The sequence below is a fragment of the Seriola lalandi genome, unplaced genomic scaffold, assembly GCF_002814215.2.
Source record: "Seriola lalandi dorsalis isolate HSWRI2012SDOR001 ecotype SW California unplaced genomic scaffold, Sedor1 jcf7180002054319, whole genome shotgun sequence".
Taxonomy (NCBI): Eukaryota; Metazoa; Chordata; class Actinopteri; order Carangiformes; family Carangidae; genus Seriola; species Seriola lalandi.
Window position 1 is genome coordinate 357,586 of NW_019524872.1, and position 27,221 is coordinate 384,806.

General features: G+C 42.6%; 1 protein-coding gene across 2 annotated transcripts in view; it reads right to left on the reverse strand.

Moving 5' to 3' along the window:
• Nucleotides 1-3,837: 3,837 nt before the first annotated feature.
• prmt3 (protein arginine methyltransferase 3) overlaps nt 3,838-27,221 on the reverse strand; it is a 52,205-nt gene continuing 28,821 nt past the window's right edge. For both annotated transcript variants that reach the window (XM_023406915.2, XM_087174146.1), the window contains 5 exons: nt 25,543-25,730; nt 23,456-23,542; nt 13,646-13,696; nt 12,787-12,874; nt 3,838-4,117 (listed from right to left, as the gene is read on the reverse strand). In XM_023406915.2, the coding sequence (XP_023262683.1) occupies nt 4,008-4,117; nt 12,787-12,874; nt 13,646-13,696; nt 23,456-23,542; nt 25,543-25,730 (524 nt within the window). In that variant the 3' untranslated portion in view covers nt 3,838-4,007. The remainder of the gene's footprint in view (nt 4,118-12,786; nt 12,875-13,645; nt 13,697-23,455; nt 23,543-25,542; nt 25,731-27,221) is intronic.

The following is a 27,221-nucleotide window of genomic DNA, read 5'->3' on the forward strand; positions in this document are numbered from 1 at the left end:
ATAGGTAGCCTATTTGCACTGTGCTGAGTCGTGTTTCTCTGGTACAGTTACAATTACAGTAACCACTCCTGGGAAAGAGGTATCTGCCGTCCACATGATTCTTGGTCTCATAGAAAAACTTTGTTCTTTCCGTCATCGACATTTAGGCCTAAAAATGCAGAAAGTAGACAAAAGAGAAAGTTAGATTTTAAAAGTGACTATTTCAATGATTATATATAGAAGACAAGGCTGGCGTTATTTATGTATTAATATTAGGTTATAGTAAGCTACACAGACATACCATGACGCATACTTAATTGTAGGAAGTTGTAGAAGTAAAATTGATTGTTAAAAACGAGGTGCTAAAAATGGTCTGAACTATAAATAGTTTTTCCACTTGGCGGGTTTTACGCACAGCGCGCTACAGGATCTATAAGTTCCTTTGTGAGTCACTGAAAGGAGCGATGATCAAGTTTAAAAAAAAAAAAAGAAAAAAAGAAAAAAGAAAAGGGGGCTAGGTCCTTGTATGGCTACTCATTTGTTCAGGTCTTACGCAAGAAGGAGGCCTTTTTTTCTGAAATCACGTGTGTCAGGAGGAACCGGAGCCAACCACTGGAGCCTGGACTGGAAGCAGTGACAGTGGAGGGGGGAAAAAAAGGTGGCATACTGTAGAATCTGAAACACTGCATTGCGCATACTATTGTCCAAGTCTCACTTTAAACCCACAATTCACACGCAAGACCTGCCTGTAGTGACTTATCCAAATACTAAACAGACACACGCAGCCTCATTTGTCTCATCAATTAAAGAGAACTTGTTGATTATAAACAGTTGTGTCTTCTGGCCTCCAAACATTAGACCATCACACTGTCAGTGAGCGGTTCAAGGGCTGAAGTCAAAACACACACAAGCACACACAGACTATAGTCTATAAACACTCACACATACGCACACTAGGCTACCACAGGGGCGGGAAATTGATTTCGTTGCCTATAAAATGTTTGATTCTGACACTTTATGGCAACATTGAAATGTTTTTGCTTGATAAAGTGAAACAGCTCGGGCCCTCTCGTCTGACTGACTCTCTACAACTGGTTTTACACTGGACGCTAATCTCACACCTGACAGTCCCATTATAAATGTGGTAACAAAATTAACCAGTTAGGCGTGTGCGTTGTTGCCTAGCAACCACGTTGTTTAGCTAGGTCTTGTTTGAGGACAAGCGATAAAGCCAGGCGGGACATAGGCCTGTAGGACAGATAATAATAATAATAATTTATTAAATAAAATACAATAATAATAATTATTATTATCATAATAAAATTGCCCGGCAGAATGTGTATTTTTTTAATAATACACTGGCCTATTTAATTGATGTTTTCATCTTAATGGAAATCATTAGGCTAATTTTACATGTATTCAGTCATGTGAAAGGCCTACTAGCTATAAGGCGAGAGAACTGCCCAACATTAAAGAGCTACATCGTTTAAAAATATATATATTTTTATCATATTTTAACATAATTTGCACACACCCAAACCCTGAAGGAAAACCCCCACAAGCCTGTGTTTTAATAAACTAACAAACTACAATAACTCTTAATCCTCTTTAGCGCCTTTCTACGGAATCATTGAAATCATGTGGCCTGCTGGATGCCCTGTGTCTAACCTGTGCTACTTTCACGACAGCTGAGCAGGTTTGAGGCAGTCTCCCTGCTGGCATCAGTGTGGTTACACCGGGACACTGAGTCCCTCACAGGGCCGCTCACTCATTATGCGCGCTGCGCTCTCTCCGCTTGTAAATCTCCGTCCGCTGCAGATAAGAGGCAGAGGCGGCCGCTGCCTTGACTTTAATTACATTGTCAACAGAGAATAATTGTAATTGATTTCTGCTCCTCTTCCAGACTCTGCTGAACACACGGACTGACAGTGTTACACACGCACACACAGGTGCACACACGCGCGCACGCACGTACGCACGTCATGCCAAGTCTCCTAGTTTTGATTCTCACGAGAAGCAGCAGAACAGCTGCAGAGCTTTGCACACATGCAGCAAAACACAGGCCACAGGAAAGAGCTTCAATTGGTTTCTTCACTTTATTATTTTTTAAAGGCTTTTAAACGTTTTTGCAAAAGGCTCGTCTTTAGAGAACCACCTTCACAGACCGCCTGTGCTTGATTTGACTAAACATTTGTCTCAAATTCCGGTTTTTATTTGGAGTTGAACTAACCGCCTCGCGGATGGGGTTTCTGGGTGTCTCCTCGTGCTCGTTAATTACGTGGAGCTCGTGTAATTAATTGATCACTCCCACTGTTGCCTGACTGATAAGAAACCGCATCCATCTGAGGCGCCTGGAAAGCAGTGATTCAGAGGAGGAGGTCATCCAGAGGCCCACGGCTCCCCTCATCATCATCATCATCATCATCATCATCATCATCATCATCATCAGTCCTGGGTGACAGAGGCCTCACTTTATAATTCGTGTTTGGCCTTTTTCTTGATTCAGGTCGCAATTAGGTTTCCTAAAGGTGTTCAGGGTGTAGGCCAGTAAGGGGCCACCCCAAAGAAACACCCTAAACAACCTAAAAATAAGCGTTTGAATCTTTTGAGGAGGTTATAAGTAAAGTGAAACAAAATGCAGCAAAGATTTTTGACTTTTTATATGATAAATAACAATATGTTTCCTTCTGAATGAGCCCGGAGACACAAAATTGACTCTTTCACTACGTGCCTCAAAAACATGACACAAATAACATCATCAAGGTATCTAGTTAAAGACAGCTTATATCAAATACTACAAAATTAAAAAATCAGTTTCAGCTTTAAAACTGTTTTCTGTTATGTGACAGAACATGTCATCATGCTTGTTTATTTAGCAAACAGCACAGCAGAGAGAAATGTCTGCGTAGATTCATCTCAGGTAGAAAATGAAACTTGGAAAAATTCATTGGACTTTGGTTGAAGAGCCGATAGGACAGCTCACATCTTTTCCTGCCTGTTCTTTTGAGCATACATGATATTTTGTGTTGTATATATGCAGACTGTACTGTACTGATATAACAGAGGCAGTAGAAATACATGAGAAGAGGTGACTGTCAACTCATGTGTGAGACAGGCAGCCAGCTCCTCTCTGCTCCTCCTCCTCTTCCTCCTCCTCCTCTGCCTCACAGGGGGCTACACTTCTCTCACAGTCCAGGCTTCATCATCTCAGGCAGAGAAGGAAGGAAAAAATCTTTAATTGTAAGCAGAGTTGCTCAATGAAGTATGTAAAGAGGCTTCAGTCAGCCATTTTTTTTAAGCTTAAATTCATTTTGCACTGTCCCAGTAAACTCATGGAAGATGGATGACGCCCGTGGCGAGATCTCACACAGCTCAAAGTGGGACAATAAGGAGGAGAATTAAGAGAAATACTTGGCAAAAGTACAAAATCTCTTTAACAAAGAGCTGGCAGCCGATTCCTCTTCATGTTTTTTTCCTTTTATTGGACATTTTGATCAGGCAGGGATGCATGTGAGTATCGGTGCATGATGAGAGCGGTCTAAACCACTTCCTGTCAGTGCGGTTTTTCAGGTCTAAAGACATTAAAGGTTAAGACTGGATTTAAAAAGGAAACGTTTTTAGACTTATAGGTTTCATTTAATTGTTGTTTCAACAGGACTGACTGTATTTCAGTGTGTAGCTGGGACCTGCTTCAGACTGAAATAGAGTCAGTGGACTGCCCTTGAAACAAGGATCATATGTAACCTAGAAATGTAAAAACTTTACTTTTCATTTGACCTGCAGATCACCAAAATAAGAGCTTTCTGCAGTTTAATTGTGTTACCATATTCTTAATAGATGAAGCTCACACGCAGGAAATCTCACTCAACATTGTGTTTTTTATTCAAAGGCACAGAAACAATTCTAACATTTCAATCATCAAAATCAAGTGTTTAATTTAATCCTACTCCCACATTTTGTGAATACATCATGTCAATAAAAAAAAGTGGGCTGTATGTTCTGAATGTGGTACTGCATGATGGCCAACGTTATTGCAGGCTGTAAGTCTGCTTCCTGTCTCGAAGGTCAAAGGTGACCAACAGCGAGCGAGGATCCTTCTTGTTTTTACGCACCGTTATCTTTCCCCGGAGCTCCTCCCCTGATGAAGACAGCAAAGAGAGAGTTTGTTTTACATTGGAGACCGGCAATCACTTCACTGGTCACAAATATGTCATTTATATTTTAAGAAAAACCTCAGTGATATCATGAAACAGCTAGACACTAGGTTTTAGTAAGTGTAACTCAAACAGGACTAAGTAGAGCATTTGTCGGGAACTATCTTCAGCTGGGGATTAATACACATTTGTAGAGCTAATGCGGGAGTGTACATTGTGTTGACACATTTATGGTAATGAAAGAACATGTCAAAAAACAAAAAAACAAAACGACAGTGAACTGACAAATTATTTAAACATGTATGTAAACTTATTCACGTTTCCCCATTCACTTTTATCCCAGTGGGTGGATTTCGTTTTTGTTCCCCTTAGAGAAAGTTTAAGCAAATAAAACTGCTCTTCATTCACTCCCCCTGATATCCAAGACCATAATTTCTCCGTCTTTATATCAGAAAAACATCAAAAGGCAGAAAACAATTTCACCGAGTCAGACATCGATCAGCGTGTTCGTAAAGAAAGGGAAATGAATAACTGCTCATAAAAGGAAATCTTCCCGATGCCCTGCAGCAGCACAGTGCTGCTGAGCTCAGGCCTCTGCAGCATGAGCGGAGACGCACTGGCGCTTATAGAAATGATGATGTGTGTAAAGGGGACGTGGTTTAATGTATGTTAATAAGCAGGATTGTGTGTGAGTGTGTATGTGTATGAGCAGACCTGCTGAAACCTCCAGATGGCGGCGAGGAGGAAGCGCGTTTACAGTACGACGCACGAGCGACTGGGAGGCCGGGAGAAGACGCTGATGATTATGACGCATAACCATTCTGATTAACTTCACGTTTGATTGCTGGAGGTAAACGAATGTTTATCCAAATGGCAAACAAGCATCCTCTCACCCCCCTCACTCCACCTCCTCCACCTCCCCCTCTCTGAGCGCCACACGCTCCTCATCGCTGGAGGTTAGAGGAGGACGAGGAGGGAGGAAAATGCTGACTGTGGCGCTGTCTCTAGCGAAGTGTCCGCCATCACTGCTGCTGTCACGTCTCACTCGTTACCATGCCAACGCCACTGTCATGGAGTCCGCTGCTGGCTCTGGGTCTGTCACTCCACTGCAGAAACGGCTGGAGCATTTACGCTGTGGGTGTTTTTCCAACCGCAAGAACCAGAAGATAACAACTGAACAAGAGCTGAAGTCTAAAGGAACATCTGTACATTTTCACATCTGGCTGCTGAACAGAAAGTGCTCTTGTTGGTGAGGTGCCAGACTCACCAACAAGCATAGGTGGAAATTTTACAAACAGCATAGTAAACTGCAAAATTCATAATGTTACAAAGTCCTTTACAGCATTTAAAGCCAACAAGTGACCAAACCAAAGACATGCAAACAAGCAAACAACAAACAAACAGAGCACAGCTGCACTCTCCAGCCTGAGTAAACCACTCTACAGTCCTAACAGAAAAATGAGCATGATCCCCTTTAGTGCTGGTTCTGGACATCGGGACTGTTAAGACGGATCTCAGGCTGTGATCCACCTCGAGGAATTAGCAAACCCTATGATATAACTAGGAGCCACGGCCTTCAGGGTAATCAGAAACACACTATTCAGTGTAAATGTGACCCATCCCGCCCCCTAGGTCATGTTTGTCTATGTCTCATATTATCCATTCACTGTTTCCTGCTTTATTTGTAATACTCGTCCTTCCTCTCATTTCAGATCATTCACTTCCTGCCCTTGCGTGTTTCCCGCCTGAGTGACCGCCTGCTCCGCCCTGATTTGTTTCACCTGTCCCTCATTACCCTTCCCCTCCCTTGTGGATTTAATCTGTCTCAGTGCCAGTTTGTCTTTGTACCGCATGTCAAACCTTCCAGCTTTTTTCCCCAGTGTTGAGTGCTTCCGGTTTCACTGATCTCTGCCGCTTTACCTGGACCTCACCTTCATCTTAGCTCCGCCTTCGCCCCCGACTGACCTCCTGTGTGCTGAACTGCTTGCAGGTAAAGGCCTGTTTGTTTCAGTTGTTACAGTAAAGGTACTAAACTATATCAATTGACCTTCCTTCCTAACTCTAGTGAGGAGCCTTGCTGCTGCATTAAATAAGTTGAGGTGGGAAATGGATTTAAAGTTACAGTTAATTTAACAGATTTAATGACTTTTTCCAAGATCAGCAGAAGAAAGTTAAAAAGAAAGTTAAGTTAAGTTTCTTAACAGTTCCAATGTCCAGAATCAGGACTGAAGGGGGTCAAGCTCGGGCGTTGGAAGTTTTTCTTTGGGCTGTGCTTCATTAATGCTGGCGCCTTCAGATGACAGAAACCACAGTGAGATTTGTGGCTCTCGTATATCTAGTAAAACACTGTGTGTACACTGACCAGAAGCTTTTTACTGTAGCCAACGGACAGAAATGTTGCGCAGCCAGAAAAATGACGTCGCCTCTTATAAAAAACTAAAAAGACACTGTTCTGTCCCCACACTCCATCACCAACTTAATGAACTGAGTCAGTGGTCAACACCATGGAGGCAAGACGACCCAACTGCAACAGAAAAGGTCAATAACACACACAAGTCTGGTTTGTGTTTATCGTGTGGCTAACACTGGTGATCTCAGTGTAAAGGGTGATGTGTCGCCTGTCTGCATCTGACTTATAGGATTCTGACTGAAGACTCAGATCTCTGCAATCTAAACCTGAAAAACAGAAATCCACTGGGATCAGCTGGTAGTTTCAGTTCCTCTTCCTTCAGGCATCTCTCCTCCCAGATTTCAGGTGGCGCTCAACCTCATGCAGATCTCCCGAAAGTAGCCAACGCAAAAAACCAAACAGCATCTACAGTGGCTTCAGACCCCTTCACTTTTTGCTTACCTTGTTTTAAATAAATAAAATTGCCACTTTTACTCATTAATTTCCACTCAATATCCGATAGTGAGGAAGTGAAAACATGTTTTTGGTAAATGAAAGCTTTCAGTTTTAGATTTTTATTAAATTTGCAGAAATTTCTGTGGCATTATGGGTTCCTGAGTGTAGATTAAGGGGAAATATGGCAATTTCATCCATTTAAAATAATATTATATTTATAACACAATATTGTGAATTTCCAGATACATTTCCATTAATGTCAATGAAAACAAAACAAACAAAAACTTTGCTTTCACTCATTTTATAGGAAATGACACAAGGAGCCTCAATTCCTCACTAGCTGTAGTCTGGTTAGAGCAACAGAGCTCATGGGAGGCAGCGGGTGGCTGCAGTCAAACCAATGAAGTTCAAAGAAATAATTGCTTGACCTTTGGTAACCTTTTGTTAAAACAGAACTGACAGAGAAAAAGGGGTTTGGGACAAAAGACGAAAAAAAAAAACTGCGACCAATGCTCCAACTCCTCCCTCATGTTTCCGATTAAACTATTGAAACATACAAGCAACGACGGAGTGTCTGTTCCGTCGTGGTGCGACTGCAGCAGCTCGGCTGTAATCAGTCAGACCAACCTCCCCGTGGAAGAGGGCCACGGTGCCTTCAGTAAACTGGCCACTCAGATGCTGGGAGAAAGAGTTAACCATGTGTGGAAATGAGTCGGGGAACGGAGCCGGGCTTTCACCACAGTGTCGTACATCAACATGCCAGTGTCATTAAGCACAAGCAGGCCCACAGAAACAGCCCATCTCAGCCCAGCGCAGTCTTTCTCCATGAAATTACACTGGAAATACACGGCTCGCATTAGTGATTCATTTAAACTGTTGTCATTTACATTTTAACCACTTGGCTCACACTCACTACAGTGTCTGCAGCTCCATACAGCGAGAGCAAGAGTAGAGTAAGCTGCAGTGCTTCAATACTACGACTCATCATTTTCAGTTTTCACAGAAAATGCCCACAGAGAGGACTGGTCCGACCTGATCTTTACCTGGACTTTATGTCCTTATGAAAGCAAAGCTTGGGGAATCTATGGAGTTGAAAAACATTTCTCCTGAGTGGCGACTTGTGATAATCAAATTTTCAACTAGATTTTTAATAATTAACGTGAATACGGACACATTCCCAAAGGTTTAAAAAAACAACTAATTTGTATAATGACCCCACAGCAGTGGACTACTCTCATACAGAACTGCTGACTTCCACGCTGCAGTGACGCTCTCCCTCTATTCTCAGGCCTCTCCTGCTCAGTGCAGAGCTAAGAAGCAGAGCTGATGGGTTGTATATCCCCAGCACCACCGCAAACACAAAAACCAAGCCGTCGTTTGAATTATAGCCCTGAAGAACTTGAAGTTTGGCTCGGCCGCTGCTGTTGGACAGCTCAAGGACCTTCAGAGTTCAGACGAGCGGGGGGAAGCGTGGAGGGGTAGAGGTGTTTAAACTGTGTCTGGATGGATGAGGGCGGGGGGGGAAAGAGGAGATTAAGAAGAAGGTATAACACAACTCGGAACAGAGGAGGTGAGTCATGAAAGTGGGTGGGAACAAAGACCACCTGACCGTCCAATGAAAGCCCCGACAAGGACGCACGCCCATGTTTCAGCTGCTCTGAGCGGCCCTCTGCGCAGGTAACCAGGGCACCGCCTCACCTCGACGACCAAGGGACGAAAAAAAAGTGTGACCTCCTTTCTCCGACGAACATTAAGTAGGTAAAACTGTGAAAAAGGAACCTCCTCTTCAATACCGGAGCTACACAAACACACCGGAGCATGACAAATGATTCGCTGTTTAATTTATTACGCTGCCAGGCGGGAGGATTTGCAGGGATGTTTTGTTCCAGCCGGCTGCGTGCATTCTCCCTCTTCCACCGGCACCTCCCACAGAAGCGCAGCCACAGAGTTAATTACTGCTGCACTCGTACAAACACATCAAATAGGATTCGGTCTCTGCCACAATAAATCACCACAGACAGACTCTGTATTAAAACAAACCACTGGATGTTTATGCCTGGTCCTCACTACAGCCAATCAGAGCTGAAGATGCTTCTCAGTCAACACCCAGGAGGAGAGGCCGCTGTGTGTGTGTGTGTGTGTGTGTGTGTGCGTGCGTGCGTGTATGTGCGTGCGTGTGTGTGTGTGTGTGTGTGTGTGTGAGAGAGAGAGAGTTTTGTCATCTTCAAGGTGACTTTAGGAAGTTTTTTATAATAGCCAGAGGGAAGTTTAGTATAGAAGTATGCAACATCTCTTGTGAGTTTGAGTGCGTAAAGGAGCAGTGTGTGTTGTAAAGTACACCATAGGAGCATAGCAGGCAGCCGGTGAATGCTGTTAAAAACTCCATTTCTGGTTTACGGCCCCTGGAGGAGGCTCGGGACCGTCAGGGTGCCAGGGTAGAGCGAGCACATCAATAACTTGCTGCTCACTCTCTCTCAACCCTGCCTTTATTTTCTTCTTCCCTTAAACTTTTTTTTCTGCTCAAACTGCTCGGTTCACACACACACAGCACACTGCCAGACTGATGGAGCTTTATCGACTCCACGTTAGTTTAAGCTCAGCTAGATCAGAACGGGCTGGTTCTGAGCTCAGGCTGTGAACGTGTGTGTGTGTGTGTGTGTGTGTGTGGTTGTGTGTGTGTGTGTCTTGGTTAATGCTGTCACATGTCACTATGCTCCCAGGTTACCCCCGAGAGCCCAGATACTCCCTGCTGACAGTAAAATCAGGCACAAGGTTAAAAAAGACAGAGAGAGAGGAAAGGAGAAATTGTTACGTCTAAAACTAAAGTCTGGTGGCCTCTAGAGGCAGCCATGTTTATTACACAGCACAAACTGCAAACTAATGATTTTGTAGGGGTTCATGGGGCTGTTGAAACTTCTCGACAAATTATCCCAATCTTCCTGTGGATTAAGTAAAATCCATCCATCCATTACCTGTACCCACATAACCCAAACCTACGGCAGCACTCATTGGCCGAGAGGTGGAGTACATCTACACAAGTCACCAGTCTGTCACTATCGCCCTTCACACGTATATTTGCACCCACCAGTAATTTAGTGTTTGCAATTCATCTGACCTGAGTGTGAGAGGAAACCGAAGGACCGGGAGGAAACGCATATAAACACAGAGAGGAAATACAAACTCTGCAAGCCGGTGGATTTTTAGCCTTAAGGTGGAGTGCTCAAAATGGGTTCATCTTCATGGGAGCATGAAGCATAAGGTGCTCAGTAAATGCCATGACAATCTGCAGAGAAAAGTTCAGCGGGGCTGGAAACTATAATTCATCCTTTGGGAACTTACTGGTATTCATTCAGTTTATCTTGAACACTGAATAAAAAACTAAAAAAACAAAACTGTTACACATTTACCCCCGAAAAGAACAAAATACACTTAAAACCGAATAAGGGGGCAAATCGGGTTTTCCAGGTTTAGCACTGTGGCATGTGTATGTACATACAGTACATGCAGGTGACAAGGCAAAGGAAAAAAATAACAGTAACCACCACAAGCTGCGAGAAAATTGCTTCACTGCTCCGATTAACAGCATTGTTCTAAAAGATATTTCCTCCTCGTTGTTATGGTGATGACGGAGAAAAAGCACAAACACACTGGTCCAAAACCCCTCAGAAGTTTTCAACTGGGTTCCACTGCTCTGAGACGTGAGAAGGCCAAAGCATCAAAGCATATGATTCATTTTCATCTCCTGTACATCTACGCATGTGTGTCTGTGAATACACACACACACACACACACACACACACACACACACACACACACACACACACACACACACACACACAGGTGTGAGCAAAGTGAAATTCTGCACCAGATCGTCTCATGAAATCTGTCTTTGTTTGGCTCTGCAGTTTCCTACCTCTGCTCACTGTTAACATAATGTGGCCCTCAGCTCTCACATTCTGCTGCATTTATCTGACTCAGTGGAGCGCGAAGCCTGCGATAGCGTTTGAGCGGCGTCAGAGCTTTCGACGTTCTTATCGTCCTGGCTGCCGCCAACGGGGGCTGAGCACGCCTAAGGGCCGCTGGACATCAAGCGCTTCCGTCCCTCTGCAGGTCATTTATTACAGTGGACTCCATCAGATATCTGGTCAGCGAGCGGACAGCTGGCCCCCGAGGCTCATCCATCCTCACGTCAGCGGACACATCTGCGATTCCCATTATGATAACGCAAACAGGGGGCCAGAGCTTACAGTGGTAATAAATACAGGACCATTCTCAAAACCACCAACACAAAAAACTATAAGTTTGCCACAATCAAAGATTCATAACAACAGCATCATACACAGATTACTCCTGTATTTAGTTAATGAAAGCTCTAACATCTGGTGATCTAAAGACCCAGGCTAAGAGACGTCCTTCCTGGGACAACAGATGAAGACGAAGACCAGAAAGCTCTCTCAGGTGAAAAGGCACTAACTTTTGGGACTCAGTAATGTTGGCTACACGGTCATATCTATGTAAAGTTTGCTAACATTAGCCGAGTGTATTAAACCGAAAAAAAAGGTGCTTTTTAATTATTAGCTGCATTAACTTATCAGGTGTGAGAGGACTCAGTTTCTTTCCTTTAAAAGTTAGATGGCATAAAGTTCAACGTGTCTGCAGAACAGAACCGCTAACAGTGAAATATATCAATATCAGAACAACGCTGTTGTGATATTCATATTTTCACATATGTCATGTCTTTGGAGCATAATATTTCTATGGGAGATTCATAGGTGTTGGACTCATTACAGTGTGAAAGTAGCATGCAGGTAACTCAGTGAAGACATGGATGCACATATGGTTCTCGTGCGTGCAGTCATGTATTTGGGCCGGATCCACTCAGACCCTCGCAGATGTCGATACACACCCTGTTTGATTGCATTTTTATTGTACAGTACAACGCTCATCACCACAAACAAACACCAGTATAAATAACTCATCAAACCAACAATGGCTTCTCATACTGATGTTTAAGTGTGAAAGATTCTTCAAAACTGGAAATGATATACGTTTAGTTATATCTTATCTTATTATATCTATGTGTATGGGGGGATGTGGTGAAAGTGTATAAAATGTTCCACTTAGGTTCGAGACGAGACGATGAGATTTACTGGTTGGCAGTGCCACTGCTGTATGATCTACACGCTACAGTAAAAACACATTGATAGTCGGTTGATGACATTTTCACTGCAGACCAACGTCTCTGAGGTGAACTGCACAGACAGCGATACGAGACGCTCCGTCATGTTTGCTGGAGTTTGAACCTGCGGAACGATATTCCCGAGAACATCCTCACAGCTACGCCTCACAGCAAGCTGCACCAGCTAAATATTACTGGAATCTGCTGATACAGTGATTCTATAAATATTTCTCTGGTCAGTTACAAAGTGCTTCTCTTGTAACGTGTCATGATTCAGAGGCCTGCAACCGCCTATCAGATGAAGTTTTACATGCCGTCGCCGATGGCTGAATGTGATTTGTTTTGATCTCTCGCTGTCTCTGTGGGTGACAGATAACGGGTGTCAACCAGCCCGACTACATCTCCACCACAGACAGATTACCTGCTGCAGCGGGCTACGACGCACAACCGAGATCCTCGGGAGGAAAATCAAATCACGAGAGAAAGCAACACAAATCGAAATGAAGCACAAAACTGAACTTGACCACTCATGCCAACCTGAGAAAATGTACATGAGAGTAGACAGTCGTGCTAAATCTTACAGCTTCCAAGTGTTTCGTGGCCGTGCGGTGATCTGTGTGGTTACTGACCTGCTTGGACAGGAACAGGCTTGTCCAGTAGGAAGACAGTCTGTTTCCAGTGCGTCTTTGTGACCTGAGGACCTGTGGAGAACATCACCTGATGCGATAGTAGGTGAAAAGAAAGAAAGAGCAGAAATATCACAAACCAGTTCTGTTGATTCCATCTACACTGCTAGTCAGCTACTAAAAAACAACTTTTGGATAATTAAGGAAACAAAATCTGTTTATAATCAATTTAAACTGATTTACTACTTGGAAAAAAAAGTTCTGGGTATGTTACAGTGAAAATCTATATGAGGCTTAATTTGAGTTTATGGGAAACCATGCTAGTCACATTCATGTTGTTTAACGTCAGTCCATCCTCAACAGTGATGGAAAAGAACAACACATTTAAAAGTTGAGAGGAATAAACCTGGAAGGACTTCAGTAGAAGTCTCAAAAAAACACAAGGAAAACTTGGTGGAGCACAAAGACTTAGAAACAATCTTACATTCATGGTTTCATCTGACGGAATTATTATTAGCTTTGTCTGTATTATAAACGACACTTATATCTTTACTGTTTTTACTGTTAAGTTGTTCCTGGCTTAGCTCCCAGCGGAGATGGTATCTTTCCTGGCCAGTCCGTAGCATGCAGTCTGACTCTCAGGTACAATAGGAAGTGCAATCAAAAGGCATGACTGTGTTGCTCACAGAGCTTGGCACTGGCTGTTCCGACTGGCTGGCTCTGCTGGGTAAGTGCTTATATCAGCAGTCGACTAGGACTGCCTGTCGATTGCCGGCGAACGCCTCGGGGAGGAGGAACATGCTAAAGCGTGAACATAATTGAGTTTCCGTTAAATGGCCTGGCTGTTGCCGCTGCTGCTTACCTTGTTGCTGCAGCCTCTGTCAAAGAAAATGTCAAAGTAGCCGACAACCGCCTGCAATGAAATATGAGGGGCGTGTTAGAATGTGACAGTACAATAAACCCCTGGATTTGTTTGACTACACCGCAGCTCTGACGAGCAGGAGGCAGAACGAGTCTCAGGGTTTTAATGGGCAAAATGAGCCGCTGTGTTCAGGAATAAGGCAGTAAAAACCAAACTGGAAAGAAAATGTACTGTTCAAGTATTTACATTTATCTTTAAGGTACTGCTCCTTTATGGTGTTACCTTCGAGGAGGCATAAGAATTCAGACTCTTGTTTGCCCTGCATCACGCGTCATTGTTATGTGTGTGTTAAGTGTGTATCTGTGGTCTGCTCAACTGTATGGGCCACCCTGTTACAGTTACAGTGAGTATTAATATGACTCATATGAGAACTGCACTGTGTTTTCTTCCATCTCCTCCATCTCAGAGCCGACTTGGTTTCTCATTTAGGCTGAGTCAACAACACGTCCCATGTGCTCGCTCTCACCTCATCTGGGAGACTTGTCACCGGACAAAAGAAATAAATTATGAGGCAGCCGCCAACAACATTGAGGCAATTTTGCTGACGATAAAAAAAAAAAAAAAAAATCCAGAATGGATCATGAAATTAGCAAAGGTGGTCATTTTTGGTGACAGTGTTGCAGCATTGTGAAAAACACTCAGCAGGAAAATAAACACTAATGTGGTTTTGGTCCAAATGAATATGGATTTGGGCTCATCTGAATAATGCCCAACAGGGGAAAGGATATTAGATAACTGACAAATCTCTGCTCTCAGGGAATCCATCGTTATGTTGATATGACCAAAAGAGAATGAACTCCCAAGTCTGAGGTTTCATCAAGGCTTTTTTTTTTTTTTTTTAGGTCTTCGATGTGACCAGAAATGACAGACTCCTTTTCCTTCACATTGGGTATTCAACTGACTGAAATGTAGTCTTTCTTTTACAATATCCTGTCTGCTGGTGAGGATTTGCAGAGCTATGAACACATTTGAGTGAAAACCAATTCACACATCTAAAAACAAACCGAGGGGAAGTCTAGGGCCAGAGTGGCTGTAGGTGACCGTTGTCAGATATGTGAGGTAAAAACCACCCCCCAGGCTTGTTTTCCTCCCATTTCTCCCCCCACTGGAGGAAGAGAGGCACTCTATCAATCTCAGGAGCGCACTTGTAGTGGCAATGATGCAGAACTAATAGCTTTTAATCCTGACGCAGCTGACAACTTGGAGGCCAGCTCTCCGAGACAAAGAAGAGCCGAATCAATGCGGGAGAGGGAAAGAGGGAAAGAGAGGGCAGATGAGAGGAAAGGAAGAGGTAAAAAAAAACAAAAAACAGGAAAACAGACAGAAAGAAGACACAGGGAAAGTTGAAAGGGAGGCAAGGAACAGGAGAAGGAAAGGAGCTGTAGCATTATATAAAAGCTGGGGAGGAGGTTTTTTCTAAATTTGTTTGTATCACTTGGAGAAGCATCAGCACCATCTGTTCACAGCTTCTGTAAAAGTCTCCAAATTGTATTTAAATAATTTTTCCTGGTGAAACTGGATAAAAGAAACCCTTTTTTTTTTTCATAGTGCAGCTACATACAGTGCACACACAAAGATACACACATGCAGACTTGGTAATCATGATGCCGTCAGAAGCCGTGTTCAACACACTCCCCGCACAGAGGCTTCAATCAGCCTTTATCGACTCAGACAGGCGGGGGCGGCACCGCTAGCTCACAGCTAAACCGCCAGAAAAGAACCGAAAGAGGATAAAAGAGCATGTCACCCCAATGCAATTATGGCTTTTAATGAACGCTACAGAGACGCTTGGTGCTGAGGTAATTAGGAAATTAGCCATAATTACTCATCAGGCAGAGCGGATTCACCTCTCTCAGCCGGAGAGGCAGAGATCATCCTCATCGTTCCTCGCCGATGACAACGCCTCATAAGCGAGATTGATTGTCACTTCTGCCTTGTGCAACTTTCACACCACGGTGAGATGAGCAATTAAAATTTAGGCCACAGAGTGAAACTTACAAACACAAAACCGATGGAGAAGCTCGGCGCCATTAAAATCACATTTGAAAGAAAAAAAACAAAACAGGAATGTAATAGCCTCATACATAAAACACAAAAGATGTGAGTGATCGGATAGACAAAGACCTTGATGACCTGATATCTACTGTACCAGAGGCTTTTAATACTTTCTGATTCAAACTGTGCTGGGGGAAGAGAGTTTTTCAAACTTCTTGAGGCCCTTTGAAAGGACTTAATGATAGTTTTTACAACAGCCATTAAAACGGTACAGCTAGATCCAAACTTAAACTCCAGATGGAGACTGAAGGAGTTTCTGTTTATGTTCATCTTCACTTGATAAGAATTAAAACACAGTTAAAAAGGTATGTTGTTGTCTATTTACACATACAGCAACATTATCATTTACTCAGTCGTGTTTCTGTCCAACTAATGAATTTAAGTCCAATAATGAATCCTCTTTTAGCTCTGTTTTGGTCTCCATCACCTGCTGAGACAAACATCTGGCTCTTTAGCTGCTACATGTTCTACTTTCTTTACCATCTAGTTGCCAACTCAGTCCAACTGAGTGTTAAGCATGTGTACAGTGGCTTCATCAGAGCTTGTTTACCTAACTTCTAGCAAAGAGTCGCCGCCTGTTTGCTAGAAAGTAGGTTGATAAAAGTTCTTCTTAGACCGAACAAAACAAAAAAACATCTCAATATAGTTCTACATCTATCTCGCTTCTCCCTGCAGCACTAGCAAGAACAGGGTGTTGTGTTTCAGTCTATGAGCCTCTCCTCTTATAGGCTGACCACAGGTAACGGGTCGTAGCCTGGTCAAATTCAGATTAAAATGCTCGGGAATTTCAGAAAAACAAACTATAGCCACTGTTCTCTACCATTACTATCTGTACTATCTGTGCAATGATATATTGGCTTCCTAACGTCCAACGATTATGCAGCGTTTTCCTCCAACATTTTTCTGTCTTGTAGATTGCCCTCTTAATGACAGAATGACTGCTTGGTGTTGTGTTGTTAATTAAGTTAAAACAACACAACAACAATGGACGGTGGGTCGGGGTGGGACACGCTGGGGGCACGGCAGAGGGCGGTGACTAGATCGTTGTGACATCACAAAGTGACGGAAGTCCTGACGGCTCGTTTTAAGGCTCAGTGTCTTAACACAGGCTGTGTGCATTTTGAAACTTTCAGTATTTATATAGCACCTACATCTGCTTTATAACCAAAAAAAGGACATGGATTAATATGGGACCTTTCATGTTAATATCAAAAATATTGATTAATACAGTCTTGATTGTAATATTGATCTTAAATTTAGAATAATCAGAAACTTAAATTAAAAATTTAAGTTTTTGAATTTATGTTCAAAATCTGTGTTTGATTATTTTAATGGAAACAACCCCCTGCTGTTATGTTGTACCTGACAAGTAATTCCTCTGTATCCCAGCACATGGGGGCAATAATGGTAAGGAGGGTTAAGGAAGTGAGCGCGACGGACAGAGAGACGAGGGCAAGGAAGAGAGAGGGAAACTTAAAGCACAGAGAGACACACACACACACACACACACACACACACACACCAAAAACAGGACAAATCAGAATGAGCGCTTTTCATTTTCATCAGCGTTTAGCCTTGGGCCCTGGCTCTGTCTGTGATAAGTGATGACAGTGGGCTTCTTGACAGCCCACGGAGGAGGCTCCGCAACACTGCAGCTCTCCGGCCCCCATTCTCCAGGAAGAGCAGTGGGAAAATTAATAATTATCATCATGGATAACACCAACAGGGAGCAATTCATCATCGCTCCCCTTTCGCCTGGCTGTGTGTCAGCGAGCCGCGTGGCCTGGCCAGATACTATTATACAACAGTGGGGGGACGTACGGAGGGAGGTGGGGTGGGGTGTTAAGGGGAGGGAATGGGAGGAGCACTGAGGGGGAGGGAGGGTGGGGGAAGAGAGGGCTAATGCGCTTTTGATGGGGTTTATCCAGGCGTGGAGGCGTCAAGCACGACCACATTGTGGACGGGTTGGTGTGACTCCCCCTACTCACCCCCCCCTCCACCTCCTGTGTCTCTCCTCCCTGCCTCTTCGTCCGACTGCTGCCTCTCTAGTCAGGTGCAGCACGGATCAGCTTTGGCTGCAGCGCACCTCCCATTGGTGTTCCTCACTCATGTTGCATCTCAGACAAACAACTCTACTGTAACAGTGAGAGGAAGGCCCAGAGACGAGCTGTGCAAAGCGAACTGCAGTTAGCTGCATCACTGAGCTTTGATCAGGTGATGTACACACCAGAGGGAAATTCCACTTTTTGTCAGCCTGGCTCTTATTTTTCCTTATTCTATGACCACTGGTCATGATCATTTTTACTCACGTTTACTCTCTGTTGCAGAGATTTGGGAAATGTAAACTCTGCCGCAGTTGACAAATCATCACAAAAGCTTTGAGTGTTGCTCAGTAATGGAAAATAGACCGTACATTTATAGTCTTATTGACCACTCAAAGCGCTTTACACTACAAGCCACATTCACCCATTCCGGGGCAATTCATAACTCAGTATGTTGCCCAAGGACTGGAGTAGCCGGGAATTGAACCACCAACCTACCAAATTAGAGGGCTCGACCTCCTGAGCCTCCAAACCTCCATTTTTGATTTAGTTTGTGTGGATAAAGCTTAACAAAGATCATCAATTGCAAGAAGCTGGCTTGTGGCTGCAAGTCCAGAGAATAAATGCTCTGTGCAGTCTTCATCCACTGCCACTAAAAAAATAAAGAAAACAAGGTCGATTCTCCAACAGCTGCTGTGCACTTTGCTACTGGAAAGTCCAGGTGATTACTTTCTGTTTACTTTTGTTTGGACTCAAGGAAAAGTTTCAGTTTCTGTTGCACTGAAGTGTTATTGGAAAGTTGTTGATGGCTCACGCCCTTTCCCCCAGCTGCTCCATTCTTCCAGTGTTTGTTTCCCAAATCTCTACAATGGAGTATGACAGAGCGTCACTCATTCCCTCACCAGTCAGGTGTAAAGCTCTTATTTTGTTTAGTTTTACATTTGGTTTGGTTATGTAACATGTACGTATATATGAGCTTTATTTAGTAAGTTCATATTCAAGTATATGTTTCTTTGGTTTCTCATTTGCTTTGATTTCTAATCACTGTTTTCTCCAAGACCCATTTCCTAAGATGGTGCTCTCATGTATGCATGCACATGAATGCCTCCTCCTTCTCCTCCTCTACCACCAGGTTCTGGCAGTGTTTAATAATATGATAACCAATACTCAAAAATATGATAATAACCCCCCGCTTGACAAGTACCATAATCTCCCCTTTAAGAACAGAACTGCAGATAAACAATTAGAGAAAAGCGAGTCAACCCTCATATGTCTGTACTATTATAAAGTACTATCCCCTTTAGTGATTGCCCACATCTGTCACAGTGCCTTTGGACAACACTCAGTGTGTCTGGAATTGATGCATCTGGCTCCTGTTGGATGAGAGGGTGATAATGAAAGAGTGGAAGTTTTATAGTTGAAAAGAATTTCACCCCTTGTTAAATATATTAAACATATCTTGTGGCTGCGTGGCATCTGGTCTGTTTCTGTTGCTGTGTGAGCAGACACTGTTCTGGTCTATGTCTTTCCTGCAGTGGATTCCTCTGTGTATGGCACAAATGCTTTAGTCTGTTAAGCTGCAGTTCATCTACTTGCCACAGGATATTGGCTCCTAAAAGCCCAGGTCTCTGGGGTTCACCTCCTGGCAGCAGTGCCTTGGCTGGTCTCTGGCGTGGTTGATAGTAAGGTTACCGCTTCGCCAACAGTGTGCCACACAAACCAGCGTCTTAACATAAGCCTCTAGCCTTACTCACTTATTTTTCCTGACCTGGACCTGATAAAGCTGAAGCAAAGCAGTCTGTTTATAGAGATTTAGAAAGTGGACTTGACAATTAAAAGAGTTCCAATTTATCACTGCACTTCTATTACACTGTTGGACTCATGACGGACGGTTATCAATGCACAGTTAAATGTGCCAAAGGTTAGGCGAGAACTCCTATGGAGGCCCAGCATTCATGTTAAATGATGTTTTGAACCATCACTAGGCTCCGCACTGGGACTCTGGCTGTACCGTCATTAATAACGCTGGGCCTCATGACTGGCAACAGCATTCTCTATCCTGACCTGATGCCTTTAAACCTAACTCACCTTTAAGCTGCTTTAATCCCTTCGCTCAGCCAGGCAAAGAGCAGCGACTCCGCAGCTTGAACCAGTGTCACACCCACCACTTAAGCTGCCGTGGCCGAACCCACTGGCTTGATATGGAGTTTCATCTGAATGCCATGGCTCGCTCAGTGGTCCAGTCATCATCCCTACCACTAGTCTTACTATCAGTTACTAGTTATATCAGAAAATTTTACCACTCTGACGTAGTGCACCTTTATAGCCTTATGTCTGTAACTTTCTTCTGGTTAGGCAACTTCATTTGCCAGGCCCCGTCTTTTCCTGCACTCACAATCCACACAGATTTTTTTATATTTCTAGTCTTGAGGTCACAAAAGGTTTGTTACAACTTTTTTCAATAAACATTATTTACATAGCATGTCTCAATGTTACCAATGTGCTTTGCAAAGAAAAAACTAATCTAAAACAAATCCAGCACCATTAAATATAATTAAGCAAAAAGAAGCACATATGCAGTAGTACTCTCCAAGACCTGTAAACAGACTGATGAGTAAAATCAATGCACTTCCCCTTTAACTTCATGACATAAATAACATAGATCAATATGTCTAACATCTGTTAGTAGTAAACTAGTAGTCTGCCAAAGCAGTTGTTGTTGACAGTCAGCTGATATTCCAACTCTGAACGCTATGTACTGATCCTCTGTTGAGAGTTAAATTCGTGAGAGTGGATTTTTCCATTAACAATTCCCTTCCTAATGTGCTGAAAATCGCCCTTGAAGTTGACGAGTGTCTTCTCCGTCAGTCCAGAAGGCCATCGCCACCCCACACAATTTAAATTTGATGGAAAGCAGGTTAAAGATGGATTGCAGAGACTGTAGCACTACAGTAGCTACGTCAGCAGCAGTGACACAGAGGTGTTAAAATTAATTACAGACAGAAACTTATTCTCTCCTGCCATGCTATCAGCATACATCATGTTCAGCCTTTAGGAGCGGTTGAGGCATTTTTGCTACCTGATCTACAGTTGAGGTAAATGGATCATGGAGCTGGGGAAACAGATGCCCTGAGAGAATTTCTGATCCAATATTTAATGAATGTTTCAGCACATATACATTCTGCATGTGGCTTCAGTTTGCAATTGCAGACACAATGCATGCAAGGTGCAGAGCATGTGAAATGTAAAAGGGAGGCAAGGAGGGATAAAATAAAGCAAAAGCAAGAGGATTTGTCTTGTGCGTGAACGGCGCAGACGCAGGGGTTGTGCTGTTCATTTAATGCAAGGTTAGGCAGGCTGAGCTGATGAATGGACTGTCGACAAGAGAACAAAAGCAGGCGCTCCATCACAGGACGGGAGCAGCGGCTGCTCTTCCTCACCGATCCCCGAGCACTGGTCCAGGAGCGGTTTACCCTTCACACATCCTAACCTTAACTACTGAGGAGCCGCAGCCAACACTGACTACAGATCAGTATCTTTATGGTAACCTCTCCCTTCTCCTGCCAGTCAATAATCATCTGTAAATCCTATGACAAACAGGCTGGATGCTGGAGGCGAAGTGATACCTTATACACAAAATACCTGCATTATAAAAGCCAGAAACCACGAGTGTGAGAGCATGACTGAATATGAAACCTCCGCACCTCATGATCCCATCATCTGTTTTGCTGCGGCGTGCCCCTAACATGACTGGACTTACGTCCTAGATATAGAAAACTGGTTGCTTTCAATTACAGAGCAGAAAAAACAGGAAAAATGAGTGGATGTTTGCAAATCCCATTAAGTCCACCAGCCTTACCCAGGGAGCACAGGCCAGAAAATAACCACCTATTGATTATCCATTAAACGAATACACCAGACAGTGCAGTAACACTGCAGCACAACACAAAGCTGCTCCAACACAATGGCCTTTTCTTTTCTTTTTTTTTTCCTCGTACAGACAGATCACTTCTCACAGCGCACAGCGTCAGTGCTCAGTGGTGTGGCTGCTCTGTGGTCGGCAGGTCGCTGCTGTTAGAGAGAAATGTGGCTGAGAAACTGGAGGAAGCTCAGGGGGAGTGGGTGGGGATGGCTGGGGGGGGGTTGATGGCGGCTGCCAGCACCTCACCAAATAAACTCATAAACCATTCTCCATGCTTTGGTGCCTACAGCTACTGAGGACACACACTTCAGTTTTGTGCTGCGTTGTCATTGGTCAGGCTGACCTACACATCGCAGCTTAACACAACTCGGCCAGGTTTCAGATGAGTCATGTGACGTCTTTCATTGGACTTTCGCAAAAAGGTCGTAAATGATCAGCATTTATTTTCAGTGATGAAATTAAATGAGTCGGCTGTTGTTTCATTTTGATTCTGGGCAGAGATACAGTATAAGTGCTGCCGGTTAACAGGGTTAAATTATTTTTGAAAACCGTAAACGGGATATGCAAAAAATTAAAAAATCATATTACATTTATTTGGCAGATACTGCGATTTCAGTCAGAATGGTTATTTTTGCATTTCATTTTCACTGAATTTTTTATTTCTTTTTAATGATGATGATGATGTGCTTTTTGTTGGATCTTGTATCAAACAAACATGTTCTTTTACATTTGGAGAATATGATTTGTAGGCCGAGGCGCCTCTGTAGCACCACAACGCTTACGGTGCGAACAACGCACAAAACAATGTTGTGGCACATTTGACTTTTATCAGGAAAATTGCAGCTCCTGTGATTTTCATATTGCACTTGGTCATGTTGAGTTTGATTATAATTTGATTAATTGTGCAGCCCTACATATAAGTATGTTAAAATACTGTTAAGTATTGTTTTGACATGTGGGAAAAGCATGTACAAGAGGTTGGAAGGAAGTTGAAACATAAGGAATAACAAAAAAAAACCAGGACAGGCATCTACAAACACGGCAGGCGCTTACGACTCCAAGTTGAGAGGTGGGTTGTGACTGTGTAAGCAAGTGTGTTTTGGCGTTTGAGAGAATGACAGGGCAAACAGCCTGTGAACATTCACTATGACACGTAATTCAAAGTCACATTAGCCTCACTGCTCTGATTCGATTTGAAACTCTATTAACTATCAACTGACAGACATCCTCTCAAATACAGAAACATAATCCATCAACATGACCTGACTGATGTCTTTGCTGTTTGTACTGCCTTGTTCCCTTCGCACAACATCTCTGATAAATGACAGACGATACCAGTGGATGTTCAAACTTTTGTCTCAGGTCTTTTTTTTTTTTTTGGTGTAGTCCTTTATGTTTAACACTCGGACTGAAGTAGAACTGAAACAAATTCGCCTGGGAAAGATACTTTTTATTCATAAATAAATTTTGCAGTATAAAAAGTGACATGCTAATTAAATATTTCTCACACAGCTAAGACCTAATGCCACAAAGGTATACTTGATTTCTGCAGAGGAAATTAATGTTATTAGCAAAGCACTTCAAATCATTTATTTCTAATATAATTTTAAATGTTAACTTTACAAACTCTTCTCATAGCAATAGCACCGTGGATATCTCAGTCCTACGCTACCCACTCAGTATGCAAGTGGGTAGTGTCAACATGTGTGTGTATGTGTGTGTGTTACTTACAGTGCAGTCTGTAGTGTTTGTTATCTTCAAGCAGAAATCTGATGTGAACTCCAGCTCAGACAGACACACTCTGTTACAGTCAATCGTCTGTTCAAAGTAAAAAACACATTTTATGATGCACACCATAAAAAAAAAGATTAACACTGATACAGTATGAATTGTGATTAAGCAATACAAAAAAATAAGATAAAAAAAACAGGAAACAATAAGCACAAAGCTTCAAAATAAGTACATATACCGAAAAAAAGCTGGTTTCTCGAGTAGACAACTAAACGTGCTAAACAGGATGTACAGTTCATTCAGAAAGTATTCAGATACATTTTTTCACATGTTCTGTTGCAGCCTTATGCTAAAATGAAAAACAACAACACAATCTTAGAATAATGAACAAACATTTTCAAGTCAAAATAATGGATGTTTTTCCTGTTTCCTCTGTCAACATTGCCTAAATGAGGCATTAGTGTCTATTATATAGGCAGTATATATGGTGGAGTGGCAGGTGGGGGTGGTTTGGAAAGTACATATAGTGCACCATATTGTAAATACGGAGTGATTTACGGCACAGCCATTCTGCTGGTGGCCGAGTTTTACTTATAGATGAATAAAACTCACTGACATCAGCACAACAACCAGTATTAAAACCATGACTGAGCATGAAACGCATTGTGTGATTAAGCAGGTTGAAAGCAGCTTCAATTGCAAGTTAAATATTCCTCTAGTTTAACATTCTTATCTGTTCTCACTGAGAAAAAAAATCTGTTTTGCAGGAATTTATAATTCCACGAAAGGGCTCTCAATTTTACGGAATAGCAGCCAGCCTTAATGGAATGTTATTGGATCGTATCAACGGGAGGCAATAGATGAGAGTCCATGTAATTTGGGCAGAGGGGCTGTCTATTTGTCACTGGAGGGGAGAAACTATCGATTAGAGGATTCAAATTCCATTATATCAAGTTCTCCCCTCATTCATCACATCCACAGATGGGTGGAGGACATGCTACTTAGCAAATAGGCCAACCGGCAAAGAAACACACGGCGGTATGAGAGACAAGGGGGAAGAGCAGTCCTGTACAGAAACATTCAGAAGAGGCATCTATGTTCTTAGACGTGGGACTGTGTGTGTGTGTTTGTTTTATCTTTGCGTAATGTGTGTGTGTGCTCTCCCATCAGCTCAGTGAAAACTGCTCTATCCACAGGGGGCTGAGAGTAATGAAGTTTCCTTAAGAGGAACTTAAACAAGGATTAGATAGATCAATCACCCAGCGCTACAGCATCACTACACGTGCACACACACATACACACACACACACACCTACCTATCTTCAGGGCCCTATCTCTCTCTTTCTCTACAGCTAACTCCTGCTCTCCTTCTCTGTCTCTGCCCTAACAGCTTGGGCCCCACAAACTCTATTTCCCCTGTTTGTGATGTGTATGTGTGTGTGTTGTCGCGCGCACACACACGCGCGCACACACACACACACACACACACACACACACACACACACACACACACACACACACACACACGATTGGACTGACTAACTGTTTTACCAATAAATCCATCCGATACAGGTTTTAATTACCAGATATTGGGCAGTTAGTGTCATCCACAGATGACATGAATTTTTACTTTTGAGACAAAGGCTTAAGCTTAATTTAAAAACTGTTCTATTATGTTTCTAAATTTCCTAAGCTGTTTCATAAATAACAAATGTTTTCTTTCTTTTTTTCAACTACACCTTGGATCCCTTGATTTGTGAGCACTGGTTTCCTCTCTGATTGTTTGATCTGAATATTTTAACAGACCTGAAGTGGTAAAATTATACACTACTGACACACTAGTATTAGGTAATGCAAGTTAAACTTCTTTTTTATTTTCCCCTATTTCATACAAATGCAGAAAACAGCATAAAACAATAAACAACCAGTAATATGTCAAATAATGAGGACACGTCGCCCTCTTGCACTTCATTGTAATTTTAGAAACACTTAATACTTTTGCTACTTGGAATTTAAACTCTGTAATGTTACAATCTTCCAAAGCAATGACACCTTAGGTTATGGCAGTAGCCTATAAGCATGTTTACCTGTATGACTGTCGGCTCAGAGATTTGGGTATCTGCTCTCACCACTTCGACCATAGCCTCAGGCACCACAGCCTTCTTCATGCATGCCATGTTGAAGCCATACACGTCGTCCCAGAATGCAATGCGGTCTTGGTGCTTCTGTGTGTCACCCAGTGCTGCCAGGCTGATATTACAAAGGTCTGGATAGACTGTGGAGAAACGAAAAGAGCAGGGAGTCAACTTTTCAACTTAACAAGCAGTGTGTGTGTGTGTGTGTGTGTGTGTGTGTGTGTGTGTGTGGATTCACTATGAGTGAATCTGTTCAGGAATTTATTTTGTTCAAAATAAAAGTCCATTAATGATAACTAAAAAGAAAAGGTGGTGAGAGGTGCTTAATATCAACAAATGTAATGGCTTACAAACCATTCGACAAATTTAATCAAAAGGCCTTAATATCTGGTGGGTGTGGAGCTTTGCATCAATTTCATGAAGCTGCTGTAATGACTGTATCCATCACATGTGCACAAAACAAACCCTGATGACCATTGTGTCCTACTTTCATACTTTACACTCTATGATAGATATATATATATATATATATATATATATATATATATAGATAGGCAGCGATTATTGTCGCTCATCATATTACATAACACTGACTACTGAGTGAACATTATCCAAGACTGAAAATGAGCATTAAACATGAGCCTTAATGTCTTTTCATTGCATTTTCACATCTGAATAGATTTCTTTGGTTAATACGCTTGGTGATTAAGCCAGAGCTGAGATGCTTGGAGCCATTGGTATTCCTACTGTGAAGTAACATTAGCCAACACAGAGGCCTAGGGCCTAAGCTCGAGTTTAGACTACACCCATACAGATTTATCATAACAGGAGAGTCAGAAACAAATATCTGCATACGTGGCAGATAGAAAATAGGAAAGAATTAGCAGAAGCAACAGCAGTCGGCCTTAAACGGTTAACAGCATCGATACGACATAGTCACAGTAAGAAGTTAGCAGTAGCAATAATGCTTAGAAGAAAAATATGATATCAAATAATCTGTAGCCAACAGGCATGAAGCAACAGCAATTAGCAATGTGCATTAGCTTACCAGATGCTACGTTCATCTATATCTAACAAGCTGATTAGTTTCCTCTCACACACACAGCACAGACACAAACCTGAGCTTTCAAATAGAGCCAGTGTATCTATATCTTATGGCTACCCACATTTTAGGAACATGTGATGAATGGCAGAGAAACAAGCAGGAGCGGTTTGAGACGTTTCCGTGAACATTTTGATACTTTTCAGCCATAAAAACCTCAGACTAACAAACTTCAATTATATAGCAGATATAAAGGAGCAAACCACAAACTTTTTATTATTTAAAAAATTCAAGCCTTCCAATGAGGAAAATTTATATTTTTTGCCTGGCATGCGTGTTAGTACGAAGTCTGATATAACACACTGGACCATAAAATGTGTGAATGGATGGTGACAGCTCAGTGATGGGCAACTCATGGCCTCTCATTATTAGCTGAAGCCTACTTGTGACCCTGTGAGTGTCACAATACCTAATGACTGTGCACACACATATTGACACACACATTGACACGCAAACAGCAGATTTGTCACTTCATTTTACTCTGATTACTGAACCGAGTGAGTAATTATGAGGGCCAGGTGGGGGGGGG